Source organism: Taeniopygia guttata, chromosome 1 (genome assembly GCF_048771995.1).
Source record: "Taeniopygia guttata chromosome 1, bTaeGut7.mat, whole genome shotgun sequence".
NCBI classification, from domain to species: domain Eukaryota; kingdom Metazoa; phylum Chordata; class Aves; order Passeriformes; family Estrildidae; genus Taeniopygia; species Taeniopygia guttata.
The window spans coordinates 88,323,375-88,345,322 of record NC_133024.1 but is presented as its reverse complement, the minus strand read 5'-3'; the positions used below and the strand labels follow the sequence as shown (position 1 = coordinate 88,345,322).

The 21,948-nt window shown below is 41.6% G+C and overlaps 1 protein-coding gene across 7 annotated transcripts in view; it reads left to right on the top strand.

Moving 5' to 3' along the window:
* ST6GAL2 (ST6 beta-galactoside alpha-2,6-sialyltransferase 2) overlaps nt 1–21,948 on the top strand; it is a 172,150-nt gene that overhangs the window by 127,013 nt on the left and 23,189 nt on the right. For 6 of the 7 annotated variants that reach the window (XM_072927954.1, XM_072927979.1, XM_030272425.4 and 3 more), the window contains one exon: nt 19,738–20,734. In XM_072927954.1, the coding sequence (XP_072784055.1) occupies nt 19,795–20,734 (940 nt within the window). In that variant the 5' untranslated portion in view covers nt 19,738–19,794. 7 annotated transcript variants of the gene reach the window in all.

Here is a 21,948-nt window from a genome sequence, read left to right as displayed (position 1 = left end):
TCAGTCACCTGTGAAATGTGGTTTCTAATAGACAGGTTTCCACATCGTGGGAGCAGCAACTGCAATTAGATGAGCAGAGCCAGCCCCCTTGTCAGAAGCCTCGTACATCATGCCTCATCTTCTCCTCAGACCGATCCCACCAGTTAAGTGTTTCCAAACACAGCCCAGGGACCCGTGATTGCTCTGTGTGCTGCTGGAGAAAGAGTGTGTTTATTGTCAAAGCCTTTCTCTCCTAGAAAGGCTTAGTCTGTGAAAGCAGAAAAAAGTAGAGCCTACAGCAGCATCCATGAGGTCCTGTCTCCATGTGAATAAGTTGCTTGCAAAATGTTCAAAGGCTTTACTGGGTGTAGGATTTGATCCTGTGGAAGCATTATAGAGGGCACCCTCTATCTCCAGTGAAGCTAACTAATCATGTCCAGGCGTGGTAGTAGTTAGCTGACAAATTGGCTGAGTAGTCAGTGATTAATTTTAACAAAGGAGTTTTCTTTGAATGCCAACTCATGCATGGCAATTATAACAGTATGCCTATGATAAAATAAGAGATTTTTATTCTTTAAGCTTCAAATCTGCTTATGTATGATTATTTTTTTCAGTGTCTTAAAACATTGCCTTTTTGTGGGGAATGCTGGGGGAAGGCGACATACGCACATAGAAAAGAAGCGTGCTTTCTTTCCAAAAATATCCTAAATACCAATGAAACATTCAAAGTGATTGCAAAATTCCTTTTTAGTGCTAAGAACTATTTAATATATTGTATACATTCTGTAAGGTCTCTGGTGTCTTCAGTGAACCACAGGTCTCATACCGAGTCCCATAAAACTAGTGAAATGTTTTGTATTGCCTTTAAGTGGGCTCAGGGTCTAGACCCCAGTGAATCCTACTTTGTTTTCTAGCTGCAGGCTCTTTTTAACAGGAGACTCTGGACGTGGGTGGTAGGAAACAAAGCTCCTAGCAAACATACCTGAGTTGGGTCATATTTTGATGTATTGAGGAAGCTGCTTTTAAAATCAAACCTCCTTGGACTAAATATATTGTGAGATGTTAGGAAAAAGCATTAAGAATAGGAGGCGTGTAGGATTTTTTTGAATAAAGCAGTGTACACCATGTGGCTTTTTTTCCCCCCTGAAGACTGTGGTGCTAGTACAGAAATTGCATTATAGCTGGACAGACAAGAAGTCTTCTCTCTTAAGAATACAAATGCATCCTGCAGGACAATCAAGCCATGAGTTGTATTTAGGCACTTTACTCAGATACAGTCTTGCAGATGGACGGAAGTTTGTGATCAAACCACCTTGACTCCATGCTCAGATCTTTATTAGCACAGCTGAAGGGCACAGAGTATCAAGGGTGGCTTTGCAGCAATGAGTTTGCGTGACTGTAGCACTGTGGTGTTGACATTTTCTTTATGATATGCCACCTAATTTTCAGAATCTTACCCTTCACCTATAAACCACACAGGTTTATGCATAAAAAGCATAAATATAAAGCATAGTTAAAAGGTCTATTTAGTGGAAGGAGAAGTTTTACTACGTATAAAAAATGATTGCTTTGACAAAGTAGAGAAGAATGTGGCATTAACAAAGAGAACTAATTTTTCTTTCTTTTGTTTTTTTACGCATGTGTAACTTTCAAGCACCCTTGGATTTAAAAGACATTTAGAGAAAGACCTTTAGAAAAATGGAAGTCCCTTTAAACATTATTTCTTTCATTGTCTTGACAAACCTTGAAAAGTAGTTTCTGTGCCTGCACATTTCAGAAACAGTTCTTAGGGGTTTTATTATGTGCTGAAACATATGTTTATAAAAAAGACTATAACCTGGTGGAAAAAGTGTCTTATAATAATAAACCTGTCGATGGGCCATATGCTGCCATCAGTATGTTTGAAATATATAAATTCTTCTACAAGTGTTAAGTAAGTTTACTGCCTGAGTGTTAAGTTAGGGTCAGACTGTGACTCACCCTTTGTGGATTGAGACGGGGAGGAAAGTGCCTGCGGATCCTCCTCATGCTCTTTTCATTAGCTCACAGGGCAGCAGGCAGCTGGAGCTGGAAGCACCCTTCCCAAAGGGCACTGGAGGCTGGAGCTCTGGGAGACACTGCGAGCAGTTCTCCTTCCATAACTTATCCTTGGTGCTCTGCAGGTTTGTGCCAGCCCAGCACAGGCCTGTGTATTTTGTACTATCTGATCGAGCATTGTGTGGTCTCTGCTGAGAAGGGCACACCTCTGAGTTAGATTATCTACATTTTAAAGGTGAAAGAACTGATATTTGAAGTTGGTACAAACAAAAGAACTCTGATAAATCTCCAACTGGATAAGAAATGTGGAAAAAAACTTCTGTTCTTACTGTCTATTAAGTAGATAATTCTTATTTTATAGGTGTTTTTGGTGATTATAGTACCGGTTTTGGTTTTTAACATAGGAGTCATGGTCATTGCAAAGTCTTTTGGTTTTGAAGAGCAAAAGTAAGATGCAGAAGGTCAAAGGATATGTCATTCTTAAAAGGCGCTTTCTGTGTGGGATCAATGTTTGGTAAATGTAGACACTTTTGAGCCTATTTTACTTTGGATTCACTCACATAGCTCCTGTGAATGGGAGTCATGCATGTGTGCGTCTCAAAAAGAATAGGTCTCTTTGTAACACTATTTCCATGTAGAAACATACTTCACTGGGAAGTGTTTTAATGGCCTAATGTTTCCCAGCACTACTCAGCTGTGCACTGCTTGTTTTCCTGGCAAGGTAGCAGGTGATAGTCATTGTCAAAGGAAATATCAAACATTAAGGAGAATTGTTTAAAGTAGTTGACCATGGTGAAAGCTGTGTCAAGCGATACATGTGGTTGCCATAGTATCTGTTATCAGAGTCAAGATTGTGAACAGAACAGTCTCCATCAGGAGTGAATTCCTTACCCATGGTCTCTCCAGGGTTCATCAGACAAATTAAAAGTTTGCTCAGGGGAGCAAACTTGCTTTTTAAGGGCTGAAATCTTCCCCCTGGGTGTTCCTGTCTGGAAGACTAATGCCCTGTGTTGTGTCTATGTGTACAAGGTTCCTAGTCTAGAAGAGGACCCTGGAGACCAAGAGAGTGGAGCAGAGGGGGAATCTGCTGCAGTAGAAGCACCAGAACCCAGCACAGATTCTGTAATCAGCATGGAAATGGAAAATAGATTTGATCAGTAATCCATGGAGGAAAGTGTTGGGAACTATGCTGACGTTCACTGAGAAAATTTTTTGGGTTCATCAGAGAGTAAGGCTAAGTATGGATTGAAGGAGCAGGAAGAGGACAACACTAAGGGGAGGAAACAATTTGTGTCTGATGTTTGCTCACCTTTCCAAGAGAGGCACTTTTGTACTGGCAAGGATGGAAAGCACCCCAGGACCCTTTCTGTCCAGCTTGACAGAATGTCTCCCTATGGAATCTGTGAAGTCTAGCCAAGTTCTTACACCCAGCTGGACCAGAGGGAAGGGTCCTGGGCTCCCGGGCTGCGTCCTGAGACAGCTGATGAGGTGATGGAGGAGCCTGCAGTGGCCAGGCTGGCTTGCCTGCAGCATGCACAAGCCAACAAGTCGTGTTAACAACCACAGTGCTCAGAATTTGCAAAAACCCACATTTACTAATAAAATAGCCTGCAACTAGTCAAAGGCACCAGCAGTAGCCAAGCAAATTTGGAATGTATAAGCCAACCATTTATAAGTTATGGTGGGCCAAAAAAAATTAGGGAACAGTCCAAGAAATGGAGAACACCTCACTTTTCAGGAACTCTCATATCTTCAAGATGCCTTGGCTGATCTACCTCAAACTTTCCAGAGGAGCTTTCCTTGGCATGAGACCATGACTGAAATTTCATGTGACTGGTTTTACTTTGTTAAAGTTATGAAGGTTAAAACCAGAGTTTGTTATAGAAAGCTAATCTCTCCATTAGAAATATTTGTGCATATTTATTATTCATTCCATTGTCATTGTTCACTGCTTGTTCAGACTGATCCTATTTTTGCTATTTATTTCAGAGTTGTTTTTTTTTAATTTTGTTTTTTTTTTCAAGGGTAAATTCAGAGCAGTGTAGATTGGAGCCAAAATGTGCATGACTGGCTATAGGCACATGTGGTAAGGCAGAAGCATTAGCCCTGTAACTGCTGGAGAAGGATTTACACTTGGAGTCCTACTGCCACCACACTGTCACTGAGAGCCTTTTGGAGTGTCTGATTTGAGAGATCACTATTTAGTACAGCTTTTCCCTCTCTGCTTGGTAGAAGAGAGTATCTCTGTTGGCCTAGTAATACTCTGACCTCGAGGCAAAAAATGTTTCCGATTGATGGCCAGCTTGGCATTTAGGGTTTCCCTAGTGGCAGCTCCTGCTGTGGAAAGCTGTGAGGGTGGCAATGGCCTAAGATGGGGATCAGTATTCTCCACATGTGCTTTTGAGCTGTTGTTCCTTGTGTCTAAAAATCTGTACGCTGAAATGTCTAGCTTTCAAAATTGCAAGATTTCAGACAGGCATTAGAAAACAGAGAGAAAATGTTTGTGGGCCTGGAAGTGCCTTTTATTTTTCAAGTTAGAGGCACCTTAACAGAGACTTCTGTACCGGGGTGGGACCTGGTTGTGCACCAGCCCTTTCCTCTGCTCTGACCGCTATTTTCGGAATGAGAAGACCACAGTATGCTATTGCAGATACTTGCTGTTGCTAGATGGAGCGAAATGAGCAAAGGTCTCCAAATATGCTGAATTTTGAGACATTGAATTAGTTTGATTGAGCCACTGTATAGACAGAGCAAGCAGGGCTGGAGCAGATGTCAGGCTGGAACAGCCCTCGCCCTGAGGCAGGGGCTGAGAGTGTTTGAAGTCACTGCTTGTCTGTATTTTTTTTTTCTGGGGCTTAAGTTATAAAGCTCCAGGAGAGACTTGGCAGAAGTGAGGAGGTGCTGCTCCTGACGAGACGGGGCTCTGTGCATCACTGTTTGGTAGGGCTGTCTTTTAGTCTGGATCACTCAGCACCTGCCCAGCTCTGCAGTCAATGGAGCCAGGAGCTGCTCTGTGTGTCTGTGCAAGGACAGTCTTTGTCCTGTTTGCCATCTGTACTGCTACTGGCTAGCAGCTGTAGCAGAGGGGCATTCCTGCTTCTTGCCTAACTCACCCCACACCAAAAATACAATTGTTACATTTGTTTACTATGGGTTAATTCCTGTAAAAGGGTATCTGCATAAAATAGTGATGGGTAGGTTTTCTATTTGCTCAGGCCTTTTATTATTGGGAGCACTGAAAAGACCAACAGTCAGCTAAAAATCAATGTGCCTCTATATAGGCAGCCACTGAGAAGGGTGCAGGTAATGTGATCACAGCTACTTAAACCAGTGATACCACTACAGTCTGCAAAATCTTCAAGCACGAGAGAAACCCTATGGAAAACTCTTGGACCACGGAATTAAAATAATTAAGTCTTACAGTCTCTGAAATATATATTGCTCTTGCAAGGTCATCATGAGATGAATAGGGACACTAGCACTAGATAGAGCACACTGTACACGTGGGACTTTTGCTTCTGTCCTGTGTGACATTAGGCTCTTTATTTTTGTAAAACAACAAACAGTTGCAGTTGAAAGTGCCCTGAAAATTCTTCAGATGATGATAACACCAAAACCAGAGCCATCGAAGTGGAAATGCAAAGCAAAATATGTAGATACGAGGATGCATCTTTTGGTTCCTAAGTTAGCTCAGATATATTTCACTGCAGGGCATTGGAGTGCCTGCATAGTGACTCTGCATGATTTCTTCAGTAAGCAGGACCTCGAAGGAGGAGGTCACCCCAAAGAATTTTTATCTTCTTGGTGTTTCTAGAAATAGTATGTCTTCATTCTTCAGGTTGCAGAGCAGCAAAGCTTTGAATTACTACTGGTGCTGCTCCATCCTGTGCTCCCAGATGAAAGTTTCCAAGGAGTGTCATAAACCCGTAGCACAAGCTGAGAGAAGGAATAGAAAACTGCAAAGCCTGTAATACTGCAATATTATAGTATTGTCTACTGCAGCAATAACCCTGCTGTGTTTGGAAGGTCTCAGGCATACCAGCACCATGGTTAATCAGTCAAGCAGCCAATAGTAATTCATAGCCTTTACTGCTGAGAAATTCAGCACGGCTAAGATAGACATCTGATCCAGCTCAAGAAAGTAAAGGCATCTTCCCACAGCAGTTTGCTTTTTGACTGAGTTGCTTTAACTCCGTTTATGAATTTTCTTATTTTCTAAATAATATTTTTCATATTTTTTTCATTTAGAGTTCCTAAACAAAATGTTCTTTGAAATGTAATATCTTTTAAAGCAAAAGATTCCTTTCATTTATTTTCTACCCATTTGAATTGAGGTTACAAAAAAAGACTGCTGCAAGTCCTGTGTATGCGAAGTACATAGGGAAAATGTCAAGCAACTTGGAAACAGCCATGCTAAATAGAAGTGTCATCAAGAGAAAGAGAAATTGGGTCAAGACTTCTAGCAATGTGACTGGTTCATAGTTCTTGGAGTTCGGAATAGAGGTACTACTTCTGAATTTTGGAAATCAAGGGGTGATTATAGTGATATGGTGATGCCAGAGGAGACACACTGCTGTAATCTGGAGTTATCAGTCACTGGCTGAAATGCTGGAGAAATAGTAGCAGTAGAGAAAGTGCATAGAGTACATAAAGTATTTACTATATTAACAATATTTTTTTCCAAGAAAGACAATGCTTTTCGAGAGCTAATGTTGTATACTAAAAGTCTATTTTTTTTCCCCTGATTCTCTAATGCCCAAGCCAAGTGAATTGATTTTAAACTGAAGTGTGCCTGTCTTGTACAAGTGTGCTTGGCAGAAAAGTGATGTATTAGAATTCACATAAACTTGGATTCTTCAGCTCCTGGAAAGGAGGCTGTGTATGTTACCCACTGATGGAAACATGGGCTCCTCCACAGTGTGCCCTTGGGCATGTTCTGTTTAAGTGTCTTGAAAATACGTGGTTATTCCTCATGTGCTTGTCCATGCTCAGTTTGTTTATGGAGACTGTGACATTTACAGTATCTGCAGTCTGGAATACTGCTTTTGCCATAGCTTTTAGTGATTATCTCCTTTTACTAAAAAAACCCTAGGAGATCTAGTCAAGGCAATTGCATAGAAGACTTAGCAAACACAAGTTGTTAAATGTGTGTGGTGATAAAGTTAGAAAGCATGTTAAAGAAATCAATCTTGCCATTAGCATGAACCATACAAATTCTTCTCCTTTAATTTATCTTCCCTCATTGTATAAATGTCTGCTCATTCTTTCATCAGAAATGATTCAGACCTGAGGGACACTTGTAATTTGGAAGTAATTAGTAAATAAGTCAGATAAATATTATCCACTGAGATTTGTGAAAGCACATTGGATAGGATTCTTAAAGAGCTGTATCAAATCTGAACAATTAAAGTTTTAAAAAATTATCTCTAGTTAGTATGATAAGTCCATTTCATCATAAATTAATTCACTTTTAATAGTTTCTGCTGCTTTTGGAGCAATCTGAAGGGGTTTGGGAATCTGAAAAAGTAGTTAAAATAGAAGAAAATATGTAATAGCACAGCATATTTAGACAAAATTTTGACAGTATCCAGATTCTAACTTGCAGTGAGATCTTGCTTGTGTGCAAATGTCTTCAGTGGGGCTCTGGATCCAGAACTGAACCTCAGATCTCTGGGTGTGAGTACTCACTCCTTACTCCCCATCTAACTTCAAACAATATTTCTCTTGGTTCTTGTAGGGCATAACATATTGTCTGCCTTCTTGTTTAAGAAAAGCTCAGTGGCACTCATTTTCTTATGCTGAAGTCAAAAAACCCAGATTATGTGTCTGTTACTGTTCACAGCTTTGGGCTGTTTAAGTGGAAGAGCAGAATTTGAAGTACAAAAAATGTTTGAATAAATGTGGTTTATAAGTAGACTGGCCAACAGCTGTTCCTAAATTAATCTTAAAATCTTTGTGCACCTCTACCTAAAAGTCCCTTCAGAACTGTGAGGTGCTACAGAATTCTCCTGTAGCTTTGCATCAATGCACTGGTGGGGTAATGAGAACACACAGATTTCTGCCATTACTCCCTGGGAATAACCTGGTGTCTCTCCTGACCCTCCAGGCTCTGTTAGATCTACTATCAGGTTTCACATTTGGGGTGTTTATATAATAAAAGTCACTACAGTTACTGGAAGTACTATGAAATTATACAGTGCATGAAAATGGATTAAAACATATATGCTGTTCCCATATAAATTTCCTTCTGCTTTATTGGAATGGTAAATTTGGTTTAATCAATTCACCAAACCAGGTTTGGTGATTGATAAGTTTACTACTAGTGGCAGGTGACCTGCCTGATTTCCAGCACCTTGTTGTTCTGCTGCATGTCCAAATACTGATGCGTAAGAATTTTACTCTTTTCCTAGAGCAGAGCAAGCACAACAGACTGTTTTGCATAGATACTGAAAATTTTGAAACAGTTTGGAGCAGATTGAACACAGCTGAACATCAGAACAAGAGTCTTGTCACTGTTTGACATCATTTATGATTGCTGCTAATATATCTATTTGCATTTTTTTACTTGTCTTTGGTATGAACTTCAATGCATTTTTCTCCAACATTTAAAAAAACCTAACAACCCAGTGTGATGACAGTAGGTAAATTTTGCTTTGCTTGCAGTCATCCTGTGTAGTATAATCTACATCTGCTGTAGCAGTTGTAACTGTTAGTAAAATAGCTCTACTAACACGCTGACTAGAAGAATAGATGCAAATCAGGAAATAAAAGAAAAATCCTGAAAATTTTAGAGATGATAAGCATTAGTTTTTAGATCAGACTAACATTTTCTCCCATTTATTTACTATCTGAATGGGATTGAAGGAAGACTAAACCCCATCAGCAGAATATGTTTGATAGGATTGGGTGTTGCTGAGGAGTCAATCTATGTTAAAACAAGGATTTCTTTTTCAGAACAGCCTCTTTTCATGTTGGTAGAGAAAACCTTCTGATTGATTTAGGGCAGTGAATTGGCTTTACTTTATTACTTACCTCATGCCTTTAGCACTTAAAAGCTGCAGGCAAGGGTTAGGGTTGTATTATCGTAGGCAAGGGTCAAAATCATATAAATATTTCATCTCTACCCTTGCAAACTTTTTTTACTAATTCTCCCAGTGGTTGGTTTGAGTGTTGCAGTAGGTTTCCTAAATGGCAAATGGTACCACGGTGAGGGAGAACTCCTGTTTCCTGGGAAGGGCACGAGCCAGAAGAGAAGCAAGCAGTGTCTCAGAAGAGGCTCCCTGGGAACTCAAGCAGGTGGGTTTGCTAGGGCAGTGTGGGCACACTCCACCTGCTCCTCGATGCAGATGTGAGGGCACAGATGCTGAGCTGTCAGTGTGCAGTAGGAGAGGAGGGGAGAGGGAGAGTTTCAGATGTTTCTGACATCTTGGAAAGAGGATGGCTGTGCTCTGTGCTGGGGAAGAGGAGGTGTTTCATCAGTACCTTCTCAGCAGATGCAGCTACATCTTCTAAACAGAGTGTGCAAAAGGCAGGCAGGGGTTTGCATGTCTTGGCTGCTTGAAGGCAGTCTTAGAAGGAGGTTTTTTTTATGAAATTGGTGGTATTTCAAAGGCATTCCTGTTGGTTGAAAATCAAGAAATGCATAGCCAGCATTTGAAATACTAAGAAATATTTAAATGAAAATTTTGATTATGTCACCTGTTGAACAGTTGAAGGAAGGGAATATATTGCATATGTACTGGTTAGCTTCAGGTTTTAAAGTCAGTATTTAAATTGAGACTTTACTCTAGAAATAAAGGCACCAAAAAAAACCTCTACCAAGTATCTTGGAAAGTAAAGTTTTTACTCTTTCATAGATCTGTCTGTAGTAACCTGTAGGTCTCAAAATACAAGGTTTTAGGTTTTATTATCTCTTATGATGGTGAAAATTACCATCAAATGGTAATTCCACAGTTCTATCCAGTGAGGATGGTCTCGATCATATCGCATCCTTCTAAATTTTATAACAAAAACAACTAATGTAAATCATCTTGTGAGCTAGCCAGCTCTGTCTTGCTTCTCACTTACCTCCATGTCTCATTGTTTTAATAGTGTCAGAGCTTTTTTGTGCTACCTTCCATCTTGTAAAAGTCAGTTGTATTTGTAGATGTGAATGGCAAGTGCTGGTGGAAAAGACATCTTGTGAGCTGCACATGGGCATCAATGATTGACAAAGGGGATGAAGCACCCAGCCAACAACCTTGATTTGTCACTATTGCTCATGCTAGTTTCATGCTGGAACTTGCTCGAGATCCTGTTTCTCTGTAAAATTTCCAGACAGATAGGATTCAGGTTCCAGTGGTTCATGTCGGGTTAGAAACAGCTGTATCCCCCAAAGAAGAGATTTCTGTTGAGCTAGTCATAGTTTAAACTAATTTTGCCCATGGACATGCATCAAACAGTGCCAGAATGGAGAGAGAAAGAAAGGTGGGGGGGAGGGGGAAATACTAATACCACTTCATTTGGTTTTAGGATGCCAACCAAAATATCCCAGCTAGTGTAGGTTGGCTTATTATCAGCATGATCATGTTAAGTATTAAAATACACAAAAAAAAGGGGAAAATAGTTTCAGTCCAGGAAATTTCATTTTTAGAATGTAATGTAACAGAGGGCTGAACTGACTTCATCCTTCAGTTTGGCAAGCCTTCTTCCAGGGTAAAATTTTTCACTTAGGCTTTTAGGCTAAGGCAAATAAGCACATAGAAGGCATGTTGTTTGTATGTATATATATGAATATATAGAAACCAGACGTTAACAATGATAATTTTCTAAATATCCTCCTACAATTATTTTGGTAACATAAACAAATGGGAACTGGCACTGAGACAGAGCTGAGAAATAGGGAACAATTTGTTTAACATTCTCCTATATTAGTGTTTTTAAACAAGGGCTGAGTTCCTTTGTTCTGGAACAAATGTAAAAAGACAAACTACAGTCCAATAAAGAAGTTAGTAATTAAAATGAAAGCAAAACAGTGGCTACACTGTTAGAAACATACAGTAAGAACATACTTGGCAGATGTAAAATACACTGCTACACAGAGATGTGGATAATCAGTATATCTCAGAAATGTTGTTTTAGAGTGGAAAATCAAAATTCTCCAATCACTTCTGCCTAGAAGAGTTAGTGAATTTGGTCAAGTTTTTGTGATGGGATTGAAACAGGTCTTTTGTAACTGTACTCTCTGTTCATGAGTGTGTTAGTATAAATGTTTCCTTTTTAAGGAAGCAATTCAGATTGCCCATTTTCAGGGCAATTACTGCTGTGTTAAGTTCAAGTAATATAGCATCTAAAAACATTTATGGAGCAAAGAAAAGAAGCCTTTTATTCTAACCTTGCCAAGAGCAGAAATAAAATGAGCTGTTGTGCTGGAAGTGTAGAACTGCATGAGGATTTGTAACGTCCTATTTCTCGTGGTTTAGTCTTGTGTGCAGCCTGAGATTTGTGTGATTTAATGAAACTGTGATTCGTTTATCCTGTCAAGCTTTAAATAAAAACCCTCAAAGCACTTCCTTCCTTTTTTGAATTATGTGTTTTTGCAAGTACGGTATCAAAAGCTGTCCATTAAAAAGAGGGAGGGGAACCCAATACTGTTATGTATGTTGGCTGGATTTTTTTTCTTCTGTTTTATTAGACACTGAGTAGTATTATCCATTTCTCTGTTCCTCTCTGTCTTGTTTTGGTGCATTAAGAGGTTCCTGCCATCCTGTTCAGTTACACATGAAAACAGAACATAAGCACAGGCTGCTCCTGAACTCTGCTTTTGCAGGGGGGATTGGGATTAAAGCTTTATTCTGTGGGTGGGGAGCAAGTCCACAAGCCAGGCTGTGCCAATGATGGGCATAAACTCCTGCTTGTGCTGTGTGTCCTCAGGCACCATCTGTGCCTGTATGTTGGAGCATCCCTGCATGGGGTGTGAAGTAACTTTCACAGGAGAAGATGCGTGCAACTCCTTTGGGTCCTGATCCATTGCAAAGCTCAGTCTGAAAGTGCCCTGGTGCAAGGGTTGTGCTCTACCTGCAAGGACCCGGGTCAGTGCTCCAGGGTCTCCTTTCCCAGACACGGGTGGCAGAAAGCAGCACATTAACCTTGGAGTGGCCACCCAGAATAGAGGGCAAAGACACAGCATGGGTCCTGCCACTCACCCACGCTTCCCATCTACTGAAGGAACATGGCAGCCTCTTTCCTTTCTTAGGAGGAATGGGGTAGGATGCTCAAGTCCAGAGCCTTCCCTCAGCAGTAACAAAGTTCCCATGCTGCTTCTCCAAAGGGAAGGATGTTATCATTCTGGTGGGAGGAAGTTTTCACTTCCAGTTCTCATCCCTGTGGTGCTGAGGTGTCACTGCCTCTCTGGCAGGTGTTGTTTTGCTCCTCCACTAGCACTATGGCTATAGTTTATTTTCAGTCTCTCTGCCTTCCTGACCTCTCTGCTGCCCTGCAGCCAGGCTTCCTTCTCTTCTGGCCCAGTGCCACAGCCTCCCCCAACCTCTGCTTCTTCCTCCCTGTGTTGGTGTACAACTCACTTCCTCCTCATTGACCTCACTGCAGCAATAAAACTAAATGCCTTAATAAAGTGGTTATGTATGAGTGGAGGCTACACAAGTAAGTGATGGCCATCAGTCTAGTCACCTTGTTTCCACGCCTGGCTTTTATCTCCAGCCAGTTTGATGTTTCAGTCTGCACAGCATTCAGCTTCCTAGGACCTTCATGGTGATCAAATCCCCTGGGAACAGCTGCAACTCCTCTGCAACCTGCATTTTGTGAGAGGGAGGAGAGCTGTGCAAAGGTAGCATAGAAAAACCACAGCTCTGTGGTTTGATCTGCAGAGGAACTACTGAGATAGAAGAGTACAGCCTGATGGGATGGTGTTTGTGCAAACCTAGATCCCTTCATTACTGTACAGTAGCATACTGAATTTCACTTTGGAAAAGAGTCTTTAGATTCTTGCACTGTCTTTAGATATTTGCAGTGGTTTTATGTTGATGTGAGTACAAGTGGATTTTTTCCCCTGCTGTTTGGATCAAGAGACAGTGCGGTGGCAGCTGAAATATGACCAAAACCCATCCAAAATACCCAGCTGGTAGATCTGCAAGGGCAGTAAAAATACTTCATCTGCTTCTTTACTGTGTGTGAGGGCATGCTAAGGACTACGATCAAAGTGGTTGTTTCTGCACCCGTGCCCTGTGGTGGAACCAAGTTCCATTGGCATTTGCAGCAACTTAAGGAACCTTGAACCTTTGCATCCTGCTGTGAACAGGGCCAGGACCTAGCAAAGGTGTGGCAAGAGCAAACGGCAAAAAACGGGGTCAGAAGTAAGATAAGGCTGAGTACAGGTAGTTCATGGCTCTGTGGGGCACTCCTGGAGAGGCTGTGGGAGGCGATTTGAGCTATGTTGTGAAAACTGCTTGTCTTCACACAACTGTGTGACACTTATGCCCCTTTGTAGTTTTGACTAAAGAGCCTGGAAGTGATTTACACTAAAGTTGTACTGAATTTCACATGAAGTGGTATGTAGTACATTTCTATTGAAACACTCAGGATAACAAGATTGTGCTCAGCTCATAACCAGTCTGGAAAAGCCAGAGAGGTTCAGTTGTCTCCTCTGACCTGAAATTTGTGAGGAAATCCTGGCTGAAGTGGTGAATCTCAGGGCATGTCAGAATGAGAGCTCTTCTCATGGCTCCTGAGAAAAACTGCTGCAGGTTGGGTAGGTGGAGGTTGACCTGCAAGGTGCAGGCAGTCACTGGGAAACCAGGTTCTCCCTGGCCATTGTTTCTGTGTTAAACATCTCCACTGGTGGTGGGAAAGTCTGCATGTGAAGAGTCAGAGCTGATACAGCTTTTCTTTTCTATTTTTACTTCCCTCCTGTCAGCCCGCACTCGGACAACCTGTATGTGTTTTGTGGCCTGTGGGAAAGTGATAGCTGGCTTCAATGCTGGGAAGCTTGAACTTGATGATGGAGCATGGAGACTCGATATCAGATGTATAGAAGATAACTTTGACCTTCCACTAAGCCCCAGAGACTGATGCATCCAAGCCTCCATGCTCCTACACAATAATCTAGGACACGTTCCTTGGCAGAAACCCCACTGAGCATTTCTCCAGCTGCTGGGTTGCCAGCTTGAGTGAGTTTTACTGCAAGTTTCACTATATTTGGCAATTTTCTTACAGCCTAAGCTCCTGGAAATGGGTCATTAGTAAAAATAAAAAAAAAAAAGGTTGCTTCACTCCCAGCCCCTTTCACTTGAAAGTCTAGGTTTTATCAGAGGACCTAAGAACAGGCACTCTGCCTGCCTGCATCCTCAGAAGCAACAACCTGAGACTGGTCTTTCCCAATGCTCTGATTTGGGACACTTGGCTCACATTTAGTAGGTGATTCAGGTTAGCAATACCATTATTTGAATACCTCCCAAGGAATTTTCTCCAAGTAGATAATTAAATACAGGTTTAAAAGTCAATATCAGGAAAAATAACCCTACTTCAGAATTCTTTGGGTGCTTTTTCTTTATTTCAGGAAACAGTCTCTTAGGTTGCCACAAAAAATACAGAATGCAGCTTGACTCCTCTGAAGGAAAGAGCCGGATTTATTGGGACTAACAAGGAAGTTGTCCAAAAGAGATTCATTAATTAGGAGGCCTAATCAGAGCCAATAAGACAAACGCTTAGGCCATCCACAGACTAATATACATCTTTTGGCAGTCACCACTCCCCACAGGCTTGCCTGTCTGCTGCTGCCTACTGTATGGCTTCCACCGCAGAAATGATGTGATAACACTAAAACCAATTTGGCACTTTCCACATGAGAGGACGAGTGTATTCCCCACCCTGGAAATGCAGCCTCCAGCTGTCTTGCCCTATGCCAGAGGTTTCTTAATACTCTGGAATTAGCTGACTAAGAGATGAAGCAAACTAACGGAGCATTTGCTATCTGTTCAGGCTGCCTAAGCTTTCCATCAAACAAACTTTGGTTTGATTCTCATCCCTTTGGGAATGGTTGCCCACAGCTAACATTTGCTACCCCAAATAACCCCGTGGTGACCTTTGCTGCAAAGCTGCAGCCAAGAAAAACCCTGTTTAACATAACAGTGCACATCTTAGCACATCAACTTGAACCATCCTGACCTCTGAGCTGCCAGGGTCTGTACAAATTAATTTTCACAATAGACACTGTTGAAAGGAAGGAATGTTTCAAAGGAATTAAAAAAAATCTCCCTTATCCATCTCTTCTCATTTAAGAAATAGTCAGGAGGCCTACTTTAGAAAAATGAAAAGTGCTCCTTGTTGCAAAACAATGGGCTTTATAAAGGGAGGGGGAACTCTTTGGTTTCTTGCATCTTAGCGTGGCAAGATGAAATTTCCCACAAGTGGGTGCTGCTTCTGGAAAATCAGCCTTTAATTTCCACTGGGGAATTGCCTTTATTTCCTGGGATGCCTCAAAGATACCATTGGGGTTTGCCTTTCTTTTTCATAGCTGCTGCTAATACTTTTATTAAGCAAATAATTAAGTCTTCCCTTTCTGCCCACTTCACTGGTTTGTACCTTGCCTCATGTTTTCCAGGGCTTTTGTGTGAATGACCAGACTGGGAAAGGAGAAAAGCCATTTACCTTATGGTAGTTGAACTTAAATCAGTTAATGATTGAAGGAGCCCATCAGAAGGGAGATACATAGGAAAATGAGGTCTTCAGCCTCTGGAGCAAAACAGGCTTATCACTTCTCCTGAAGAGGAAGCTGGAACTGGGTTGGGTTAAGTCTTGAGTATTTCCCCCAGGGGTAGACTTATTCCTCTGCTCCTCCTCTGCAGCAGCTTTGACTCCAGCAGTCTGTAAGTAGGGAGGATTATTACAGCAGGGGGTTGAAGTTGGAGACAATAAGAAATGCTAATGATAATTTAAAAACTTGCGTAGAATTGCTTTAACAGTTTAAAAGCTATATGTTGAGCATAGATAAAAGAGATGGAAGCTTATTCCTGAACCATCCAGTGGTCTTCAGTATTTGCACCCATGAAACCACCTGTTTTCATTTATTTAGCCAATGTAATTAATTGCAATCTTCATTTCTGGCTTCCTACACAAATGCTTTTCTCTTTGCAATTGAGATGTGCTGCTGAAGGCAGCACAGGGCAGGAATCCAAGGGCATCCCCAGATGGTGCTGAGGAAGATACCCCCTTGAGCAGTAGAGGGGTCTGCTCCCAGCAGGAGGATGGTGGGGAGCATGTGGAAGGGCTGCCCTCTCCTCCCAAACATTTTCAAAGCCAGGGACTGTGCGGTGTGAGAAGCTGCAAGGGCTGAGGGGGAGAGGATTGGATGTTTAGTGTAGAGGGAGATAACTGATATTTCTCTGAATTTAGTGCAGCTTTCGACACACAGCCTTCAAGATCCTGTGAGGTTGTAGAGGTTCTCTTACAACAAATACAGTAATGACCTTGAATTTGCTTCCAGCTCAGCTGTACTGCTGGAGGACAAGGCATTTCTTGTGAGCAAAAAACATTAAAGCAGCACAGAGATATGTCTGCATAGCTCCAGTCTTCAAGAGATTTGGGTATCCTTTCTGAGGCCCCACTTGAAATGAAGAATTGCAGATAAGATTCTGCAGTAGTTAATGTGTAAAGTTTTTGGATTTATTCTCACTGGTGCCTCTTTTTTGCTTGAAATATTGACAAATATACTGTTGGATGCTGTTTTTTTGTTTGACATGGGTATTTTTTTTTTTTTGCTGCACAAATAATCTAATCATATGCATGCCAATATGTGCATTTGACCAAAATGAGTGTGCTTTCATGACATAAGTGTTGTGGAGGGCTTGGGGGGGGGGGGGGGGCAGATTTTTGTGTGAATGGCCAATAAAAATTATAAAAATAATTTTTATTATTTAAAAATAGTTAATAATGCCTCTCAGTCCTTTTTCAGATTTTAGCCTGAATACTAAGTCTTGACTTCTTATGCTGTGGCAGTCTGCTCTGCCAAACACATATGATCACAGACAATTAGAAATTTGTAGTCTCACACCTGAATATAAAGGCTAAACCTTTATATTTCTTAGAAACTTCTGGTTATAAGATACAACAAAACTTGGAGGGGAGGGAATGTGCAGATTGTTAGACTTATAGATTAAATTGTGTCTGCTACGTGACTCAGTGGAAAATATTAGTGACCTCTTCCTTTATGACTTTGACTTCCTGCAAGCTTATCTGTTAAAAAAATCATGTGAGATGCTTCCATTGCAGATCCTGTAAGAAATGTATATTCAGCAGGAGAAACATCTGACCGAGCAAAGACTAACTTACACAATGGTTTGGAAGCCACATGTTGAAAAGTGCTGGGGAAAGACATCAGGAAAAATTATAAAAAGGGATGAAAGCAGTTCAGATGGATGAAGAATGCTGATTTTAAAATGTGAACCATCTGAACACTGATGAGCAGGCAGGTTGCAATAACTTCAGGGCAGACCTAACTGGCACAACAGCCATATACTGTAAGGCAACTCCCACAGGACATCACCTGCAGTGATTTAAAATTGGAAGGTGTGGGAGTGTTGAGGTACTGCAGAAAGCAATCTTGCAGCAGCAGAGTGCAAGTAGGAAATGGGTCAGTTGGAGTAATATCTTTCTTCTGTGTGGTTTGTGTGAGCTGAGCCAAGCAAACATATGTGGAGCACTGGGTTATCAGAGGCATGATTTTTTTTTTCATTTATTAGAAATTGCTATGAAATTTGGTCATCCAAGTGTAACTTTATGAATCCTCCCTCTGTTTGGACACTGCCTTGAGCCCCAAAGTCAGCTGTCTTTGTCTAATGTTCTAGGCTTTGTCGAGATCATTAAAATAGACTGTGTTTGGAAACGTAATAGTGTGGTCTCACATTCTCAGGAGGTCAGCAGAAACACAGCCTGAAGTATCTCTGCTAATACCACCTGCGGTTTGTTCTCGCCTCTGCATTGTGGTAGGCGATTTCCCCATCTGTGCTGAAACAACTGCATGTGTGACCACACTGAAGTGGATAAAGGGGCTGACCCAATTTAAAAAAAACTAAACAAAAACACCCCAAGAAAACTCTAACATGTATTTCCCTACTGTATCAGTTCCATACACGGGGGTGTTGGCAGAAGCAGAGGCACAGTGTAGGAATGAAGGACAGAAAGAGAACGTCTTACACTGGGTTACTGCTGGGTTCTTTTTCATGTGAAAACACAGTCTTAGTTACAGCTTTGGTTTAAACTTTGCACTCAGCTTTGATGTACTTCAGCAGCTTGCAGAAAGGTGATAGCATGTGGTGACTGTGGTTTTGGTCCCTCCTGATGGCCAGTGTGAGCAGGCAGTGTGTTATCACAGGTGTGTAAGCTGTTTGGATGTGGTGTGATAAGCCTGAGGCACGGGCTGGTAATGAAATCCAAGCTTCCCCCTGCTCCCATTCCCCTTTGCTGATAACAGCTAGCTGGTACAAGCAACTCTTAAGTCCCAGCATTAAGTCTCCATCGAAACAAATGGGTTAGAAAGAAAACCCCAGAAGAAGGGGCTTGGCTTACTTTTAATTCAGATCGGGTGAGTGATCTGTCACTAATTAGTACACTGAATTGCACTGGGGTGTAGCTACTGAGGATGAGAGAACGATGACTGTGGTGCAGGGGGTGAATGGTAAGGCTTATGGTGGGGGTTTGCTTCAGTCAGGCTTCTAACTGATAGTCACACCACTTGATTAAGCAAGTAAGTTCGTGTAAGGGCATAGTGTGCTCGATGGTCTAGCAATGCGGTATGTATTTTCCTTGGAACACAGCCCCCTCAGTCAAACTTTGTTTCATTTGGACCATGCATCCCTTCACTAAGGCACAAGCTGTCCAAAACCCCCAGGTATTAGTAGGGCACATATTTCCTGGACTACGTCTGACATTCTCTACCCACTCCCTTTATGTAAATCTCTATCTTATCCTAAAGGAATGTATTTTGATAGTTGTGCCACCCATTCTTTTTTCCAAAATCCAAACCCCTGGCGCCTTGATATGCACAGGTCCTTCATGCATCTTCAGTGTGCATGCAGCATCCATAGCAGAGGTACAGGAGTTGTTCTTACTCGGCTCTGATACTAGGCAAGAAATGATGTAGACACTGGGGCTGTGGCAGTTCATACCAGCTTAGGAAGAGGTTCCCCTCTGACCCATTTGTGTGATGCTCTACTCTTCAGCCCCTGATGATGTGCATAGAACACCATCCTTTCCAGGCTGTGGGCAGAGGAGGGCTGCATCTTAGAGCTTGTGCTCCCTGCCTGGTGCCTTTGGAGACAGGCTTGCTCACAGTTCCCCTGCATACGGACTTTCAGTAGTAAAGAGAAGACAGCTTTTGTTGTACCCACTGTGCATGCAGCCAGGCATGGGCTTTGCTTTTTCTCTCTTAATGCTACACTTGGTACAGCAGAAGCAGGCAGGCACATGATCTCCCTGAAGGCAGGATCCAGTATTACTGTAGAAACTGGCCACCAGCTTTTGTAGCTAGCAGCTGTCACGGTGAGGTCACAGCCAAAGCGTGTCACTCCTACAGTGTCTGCGGGCTCTGGAGCTCTCTTTCTGCTACTGAATCCTTTGTGCTGCTGCTTGGAGATTAATTCTGCACCATCTACCAATATGTGTTAAGATATGTTTGAGTTGTATTTATTTTTTTGAATGACTTTTAATAGCATTTGATGTTCTCTACAGGTTTTATTGTCCTTCACCAATACTTCAAGGCACAGAGGAGCTGGTAAAGGCATTGCCATGAAACCTAACTTGAAGCAATGGAAACAACTCATGCTCTTTGGTATCTTTGCATGGGGCCTGCTTTTCTTGGTGATATTCATCTATTTTACAGATAGCAACACTGCTGAACCAGTTCCAAGTTCCTTTTCTTACATTGAAACTAAGAGACTACTACCCCTTCAAGGAAAGCAGAGAGTCATAATGGGAGCCATTCATGACCCATCATTCTCGGAAACCATTGATGGGAATGAGGTACTTCTTAATGAAGATCTCCTAGGTACTTTTAAATCGGGGACTGTAAATTCTAAGAAATGGACTGTGTTGGAAGAGGCCTTTAGAAATGAAGATGAGTTTTTCCCACCCCAGTTAGGAAGAAACTCAAAGAGTGCTTTCTACCAAGTGAATGATGATTATTTATTTGCTGCTGGTCAGCCTCAGTCACACCTTCAAGAGATAGAAAAATTCATTTCAGCTGACATAAATAATCCAAAAGGAAATATTTTACAGAACAACTGGAGCCATCAGAGAAGAATGAGGAGAAGGAGCACAAAGCATAGGAGAAGCCAGATGCTTGATGAATCTGATGACTGGGATGGGCTGTATTCCACAATGTCGAAATCCTTTCTTTACAAGCTTTGGAAAGGGGATGTCTCTTCCAAGATGCTAAACCCTCGACTGCAGAAGGCGATGAAAGATTATTTGAGTACCAATAAGCATGGGGTGCGGTTCAAGGGGAAACGAAACTCCAAGTTGACAGGAGACCAGCTATTCTGTGAGCTAAAAGAAAGAGTGAATGTGAAAACAATAGATGGCAAGGAGGCTCCCTTCTCCACTCTTGGATGGGAGAAGCACGTTCCCCAAATTCCACTGGTCAAATTATATACACATGGCTTTGGGAGCTGTGCAGTAGTTATGTCTGCTGGTGCAATACTGAACTCCTCCCTAGGGGACGAAATAGGTGGGTGAAATGCATCTATTTGTGTGTGTATATATATGTATATGTGTTTGTTCATGTTTAAATTTCAAAAGGTTCATGCTTCTCAAGCACAGATCTGTAAAGTCTGGTTTTTCTCTATCACTAGAGTTGCCTGAATGTAAACTAATGGACTTCAGTGAGGCTGCTCCCTTTCAGAACAATATAACTGAAAGGAAAACCAGGCCTGAAGTCATAATCTAATTTAAAGAAAACAATGATGCCTTCTTATCCTATTACAGCTTGTAGTAGAGAGGCAGAACTCTTTTCATCAGATCTGCCATAGTCAACATTTGTGTGCAACATGTGTTTATTTCTTCAGCAGATTAGAGCTGTGTTCAGGTTTTGTTCTGCAAAGCTGTTATACTGGTCTTTATTTTGCAGTAGCTCATGAGAAATTACTGTTGTATGGCTGTCTCAGACATTTGTCTCCATGTCAAGAAGCAGTAGAGTGTTCTCTTCATCTCTTACTGGTTCAGAGTTCACAGACATAAAATATTCAGACCCTTGAGTAGCTTCATGCACTTAGATCAAGTCCTCTGGCCTCTTTTCTGAGACTGAATTTAAATGAGATCAAGTGTGTTCACCCATTGTTTTCCCATTGCTGCTTTGAGTCAGTGAGGTTACAGGTGTGCTGAGATGTCAGTGTCACTCTGAATCCCCCACCTCAAGGTGGGACTTTGTAGTAGCTATTCAGAAAAGGGTGGTGGGACCATAAAACTAATCCAGGTCACTTTTATTTTTCCTTTTCAAAAATTGCTACTCCTTGTGTTAATGTCTCAGTAGTTCTTCATTTTAGTAGTACATGTGTAGCATGCTCTATGAGTGTTGAAAGAAGGATGAAAGGTTTCAGAACTTGTTTCTGAAACAAGACGAGTTATCTCCTTCAGCTCTCTATAAAAAACCTTTTGATGTTCACTTATTAATCCTCCCCATCTTCCAGGGAGGATTCACATCCCAATACTTGTTTCATCACTCTGTATCATCTCTTTGATACAGATAGGTTTTCTTTAAATCTCTGGGATATGTTGGAGCTTCTAGTATTATCAAACTACTGCAACAGGCTTCCAGCACAGCAGAGGTGCCTAGCTAGCCTGCAGCTAAAATCACACCGGGGTAACTCCTAATTTCATAGGAAGCCTTACTGATGTAGAAATCTTTGGAGTGAAAAAGCTTAGCAGTTCCTACCTTCTCCAGCA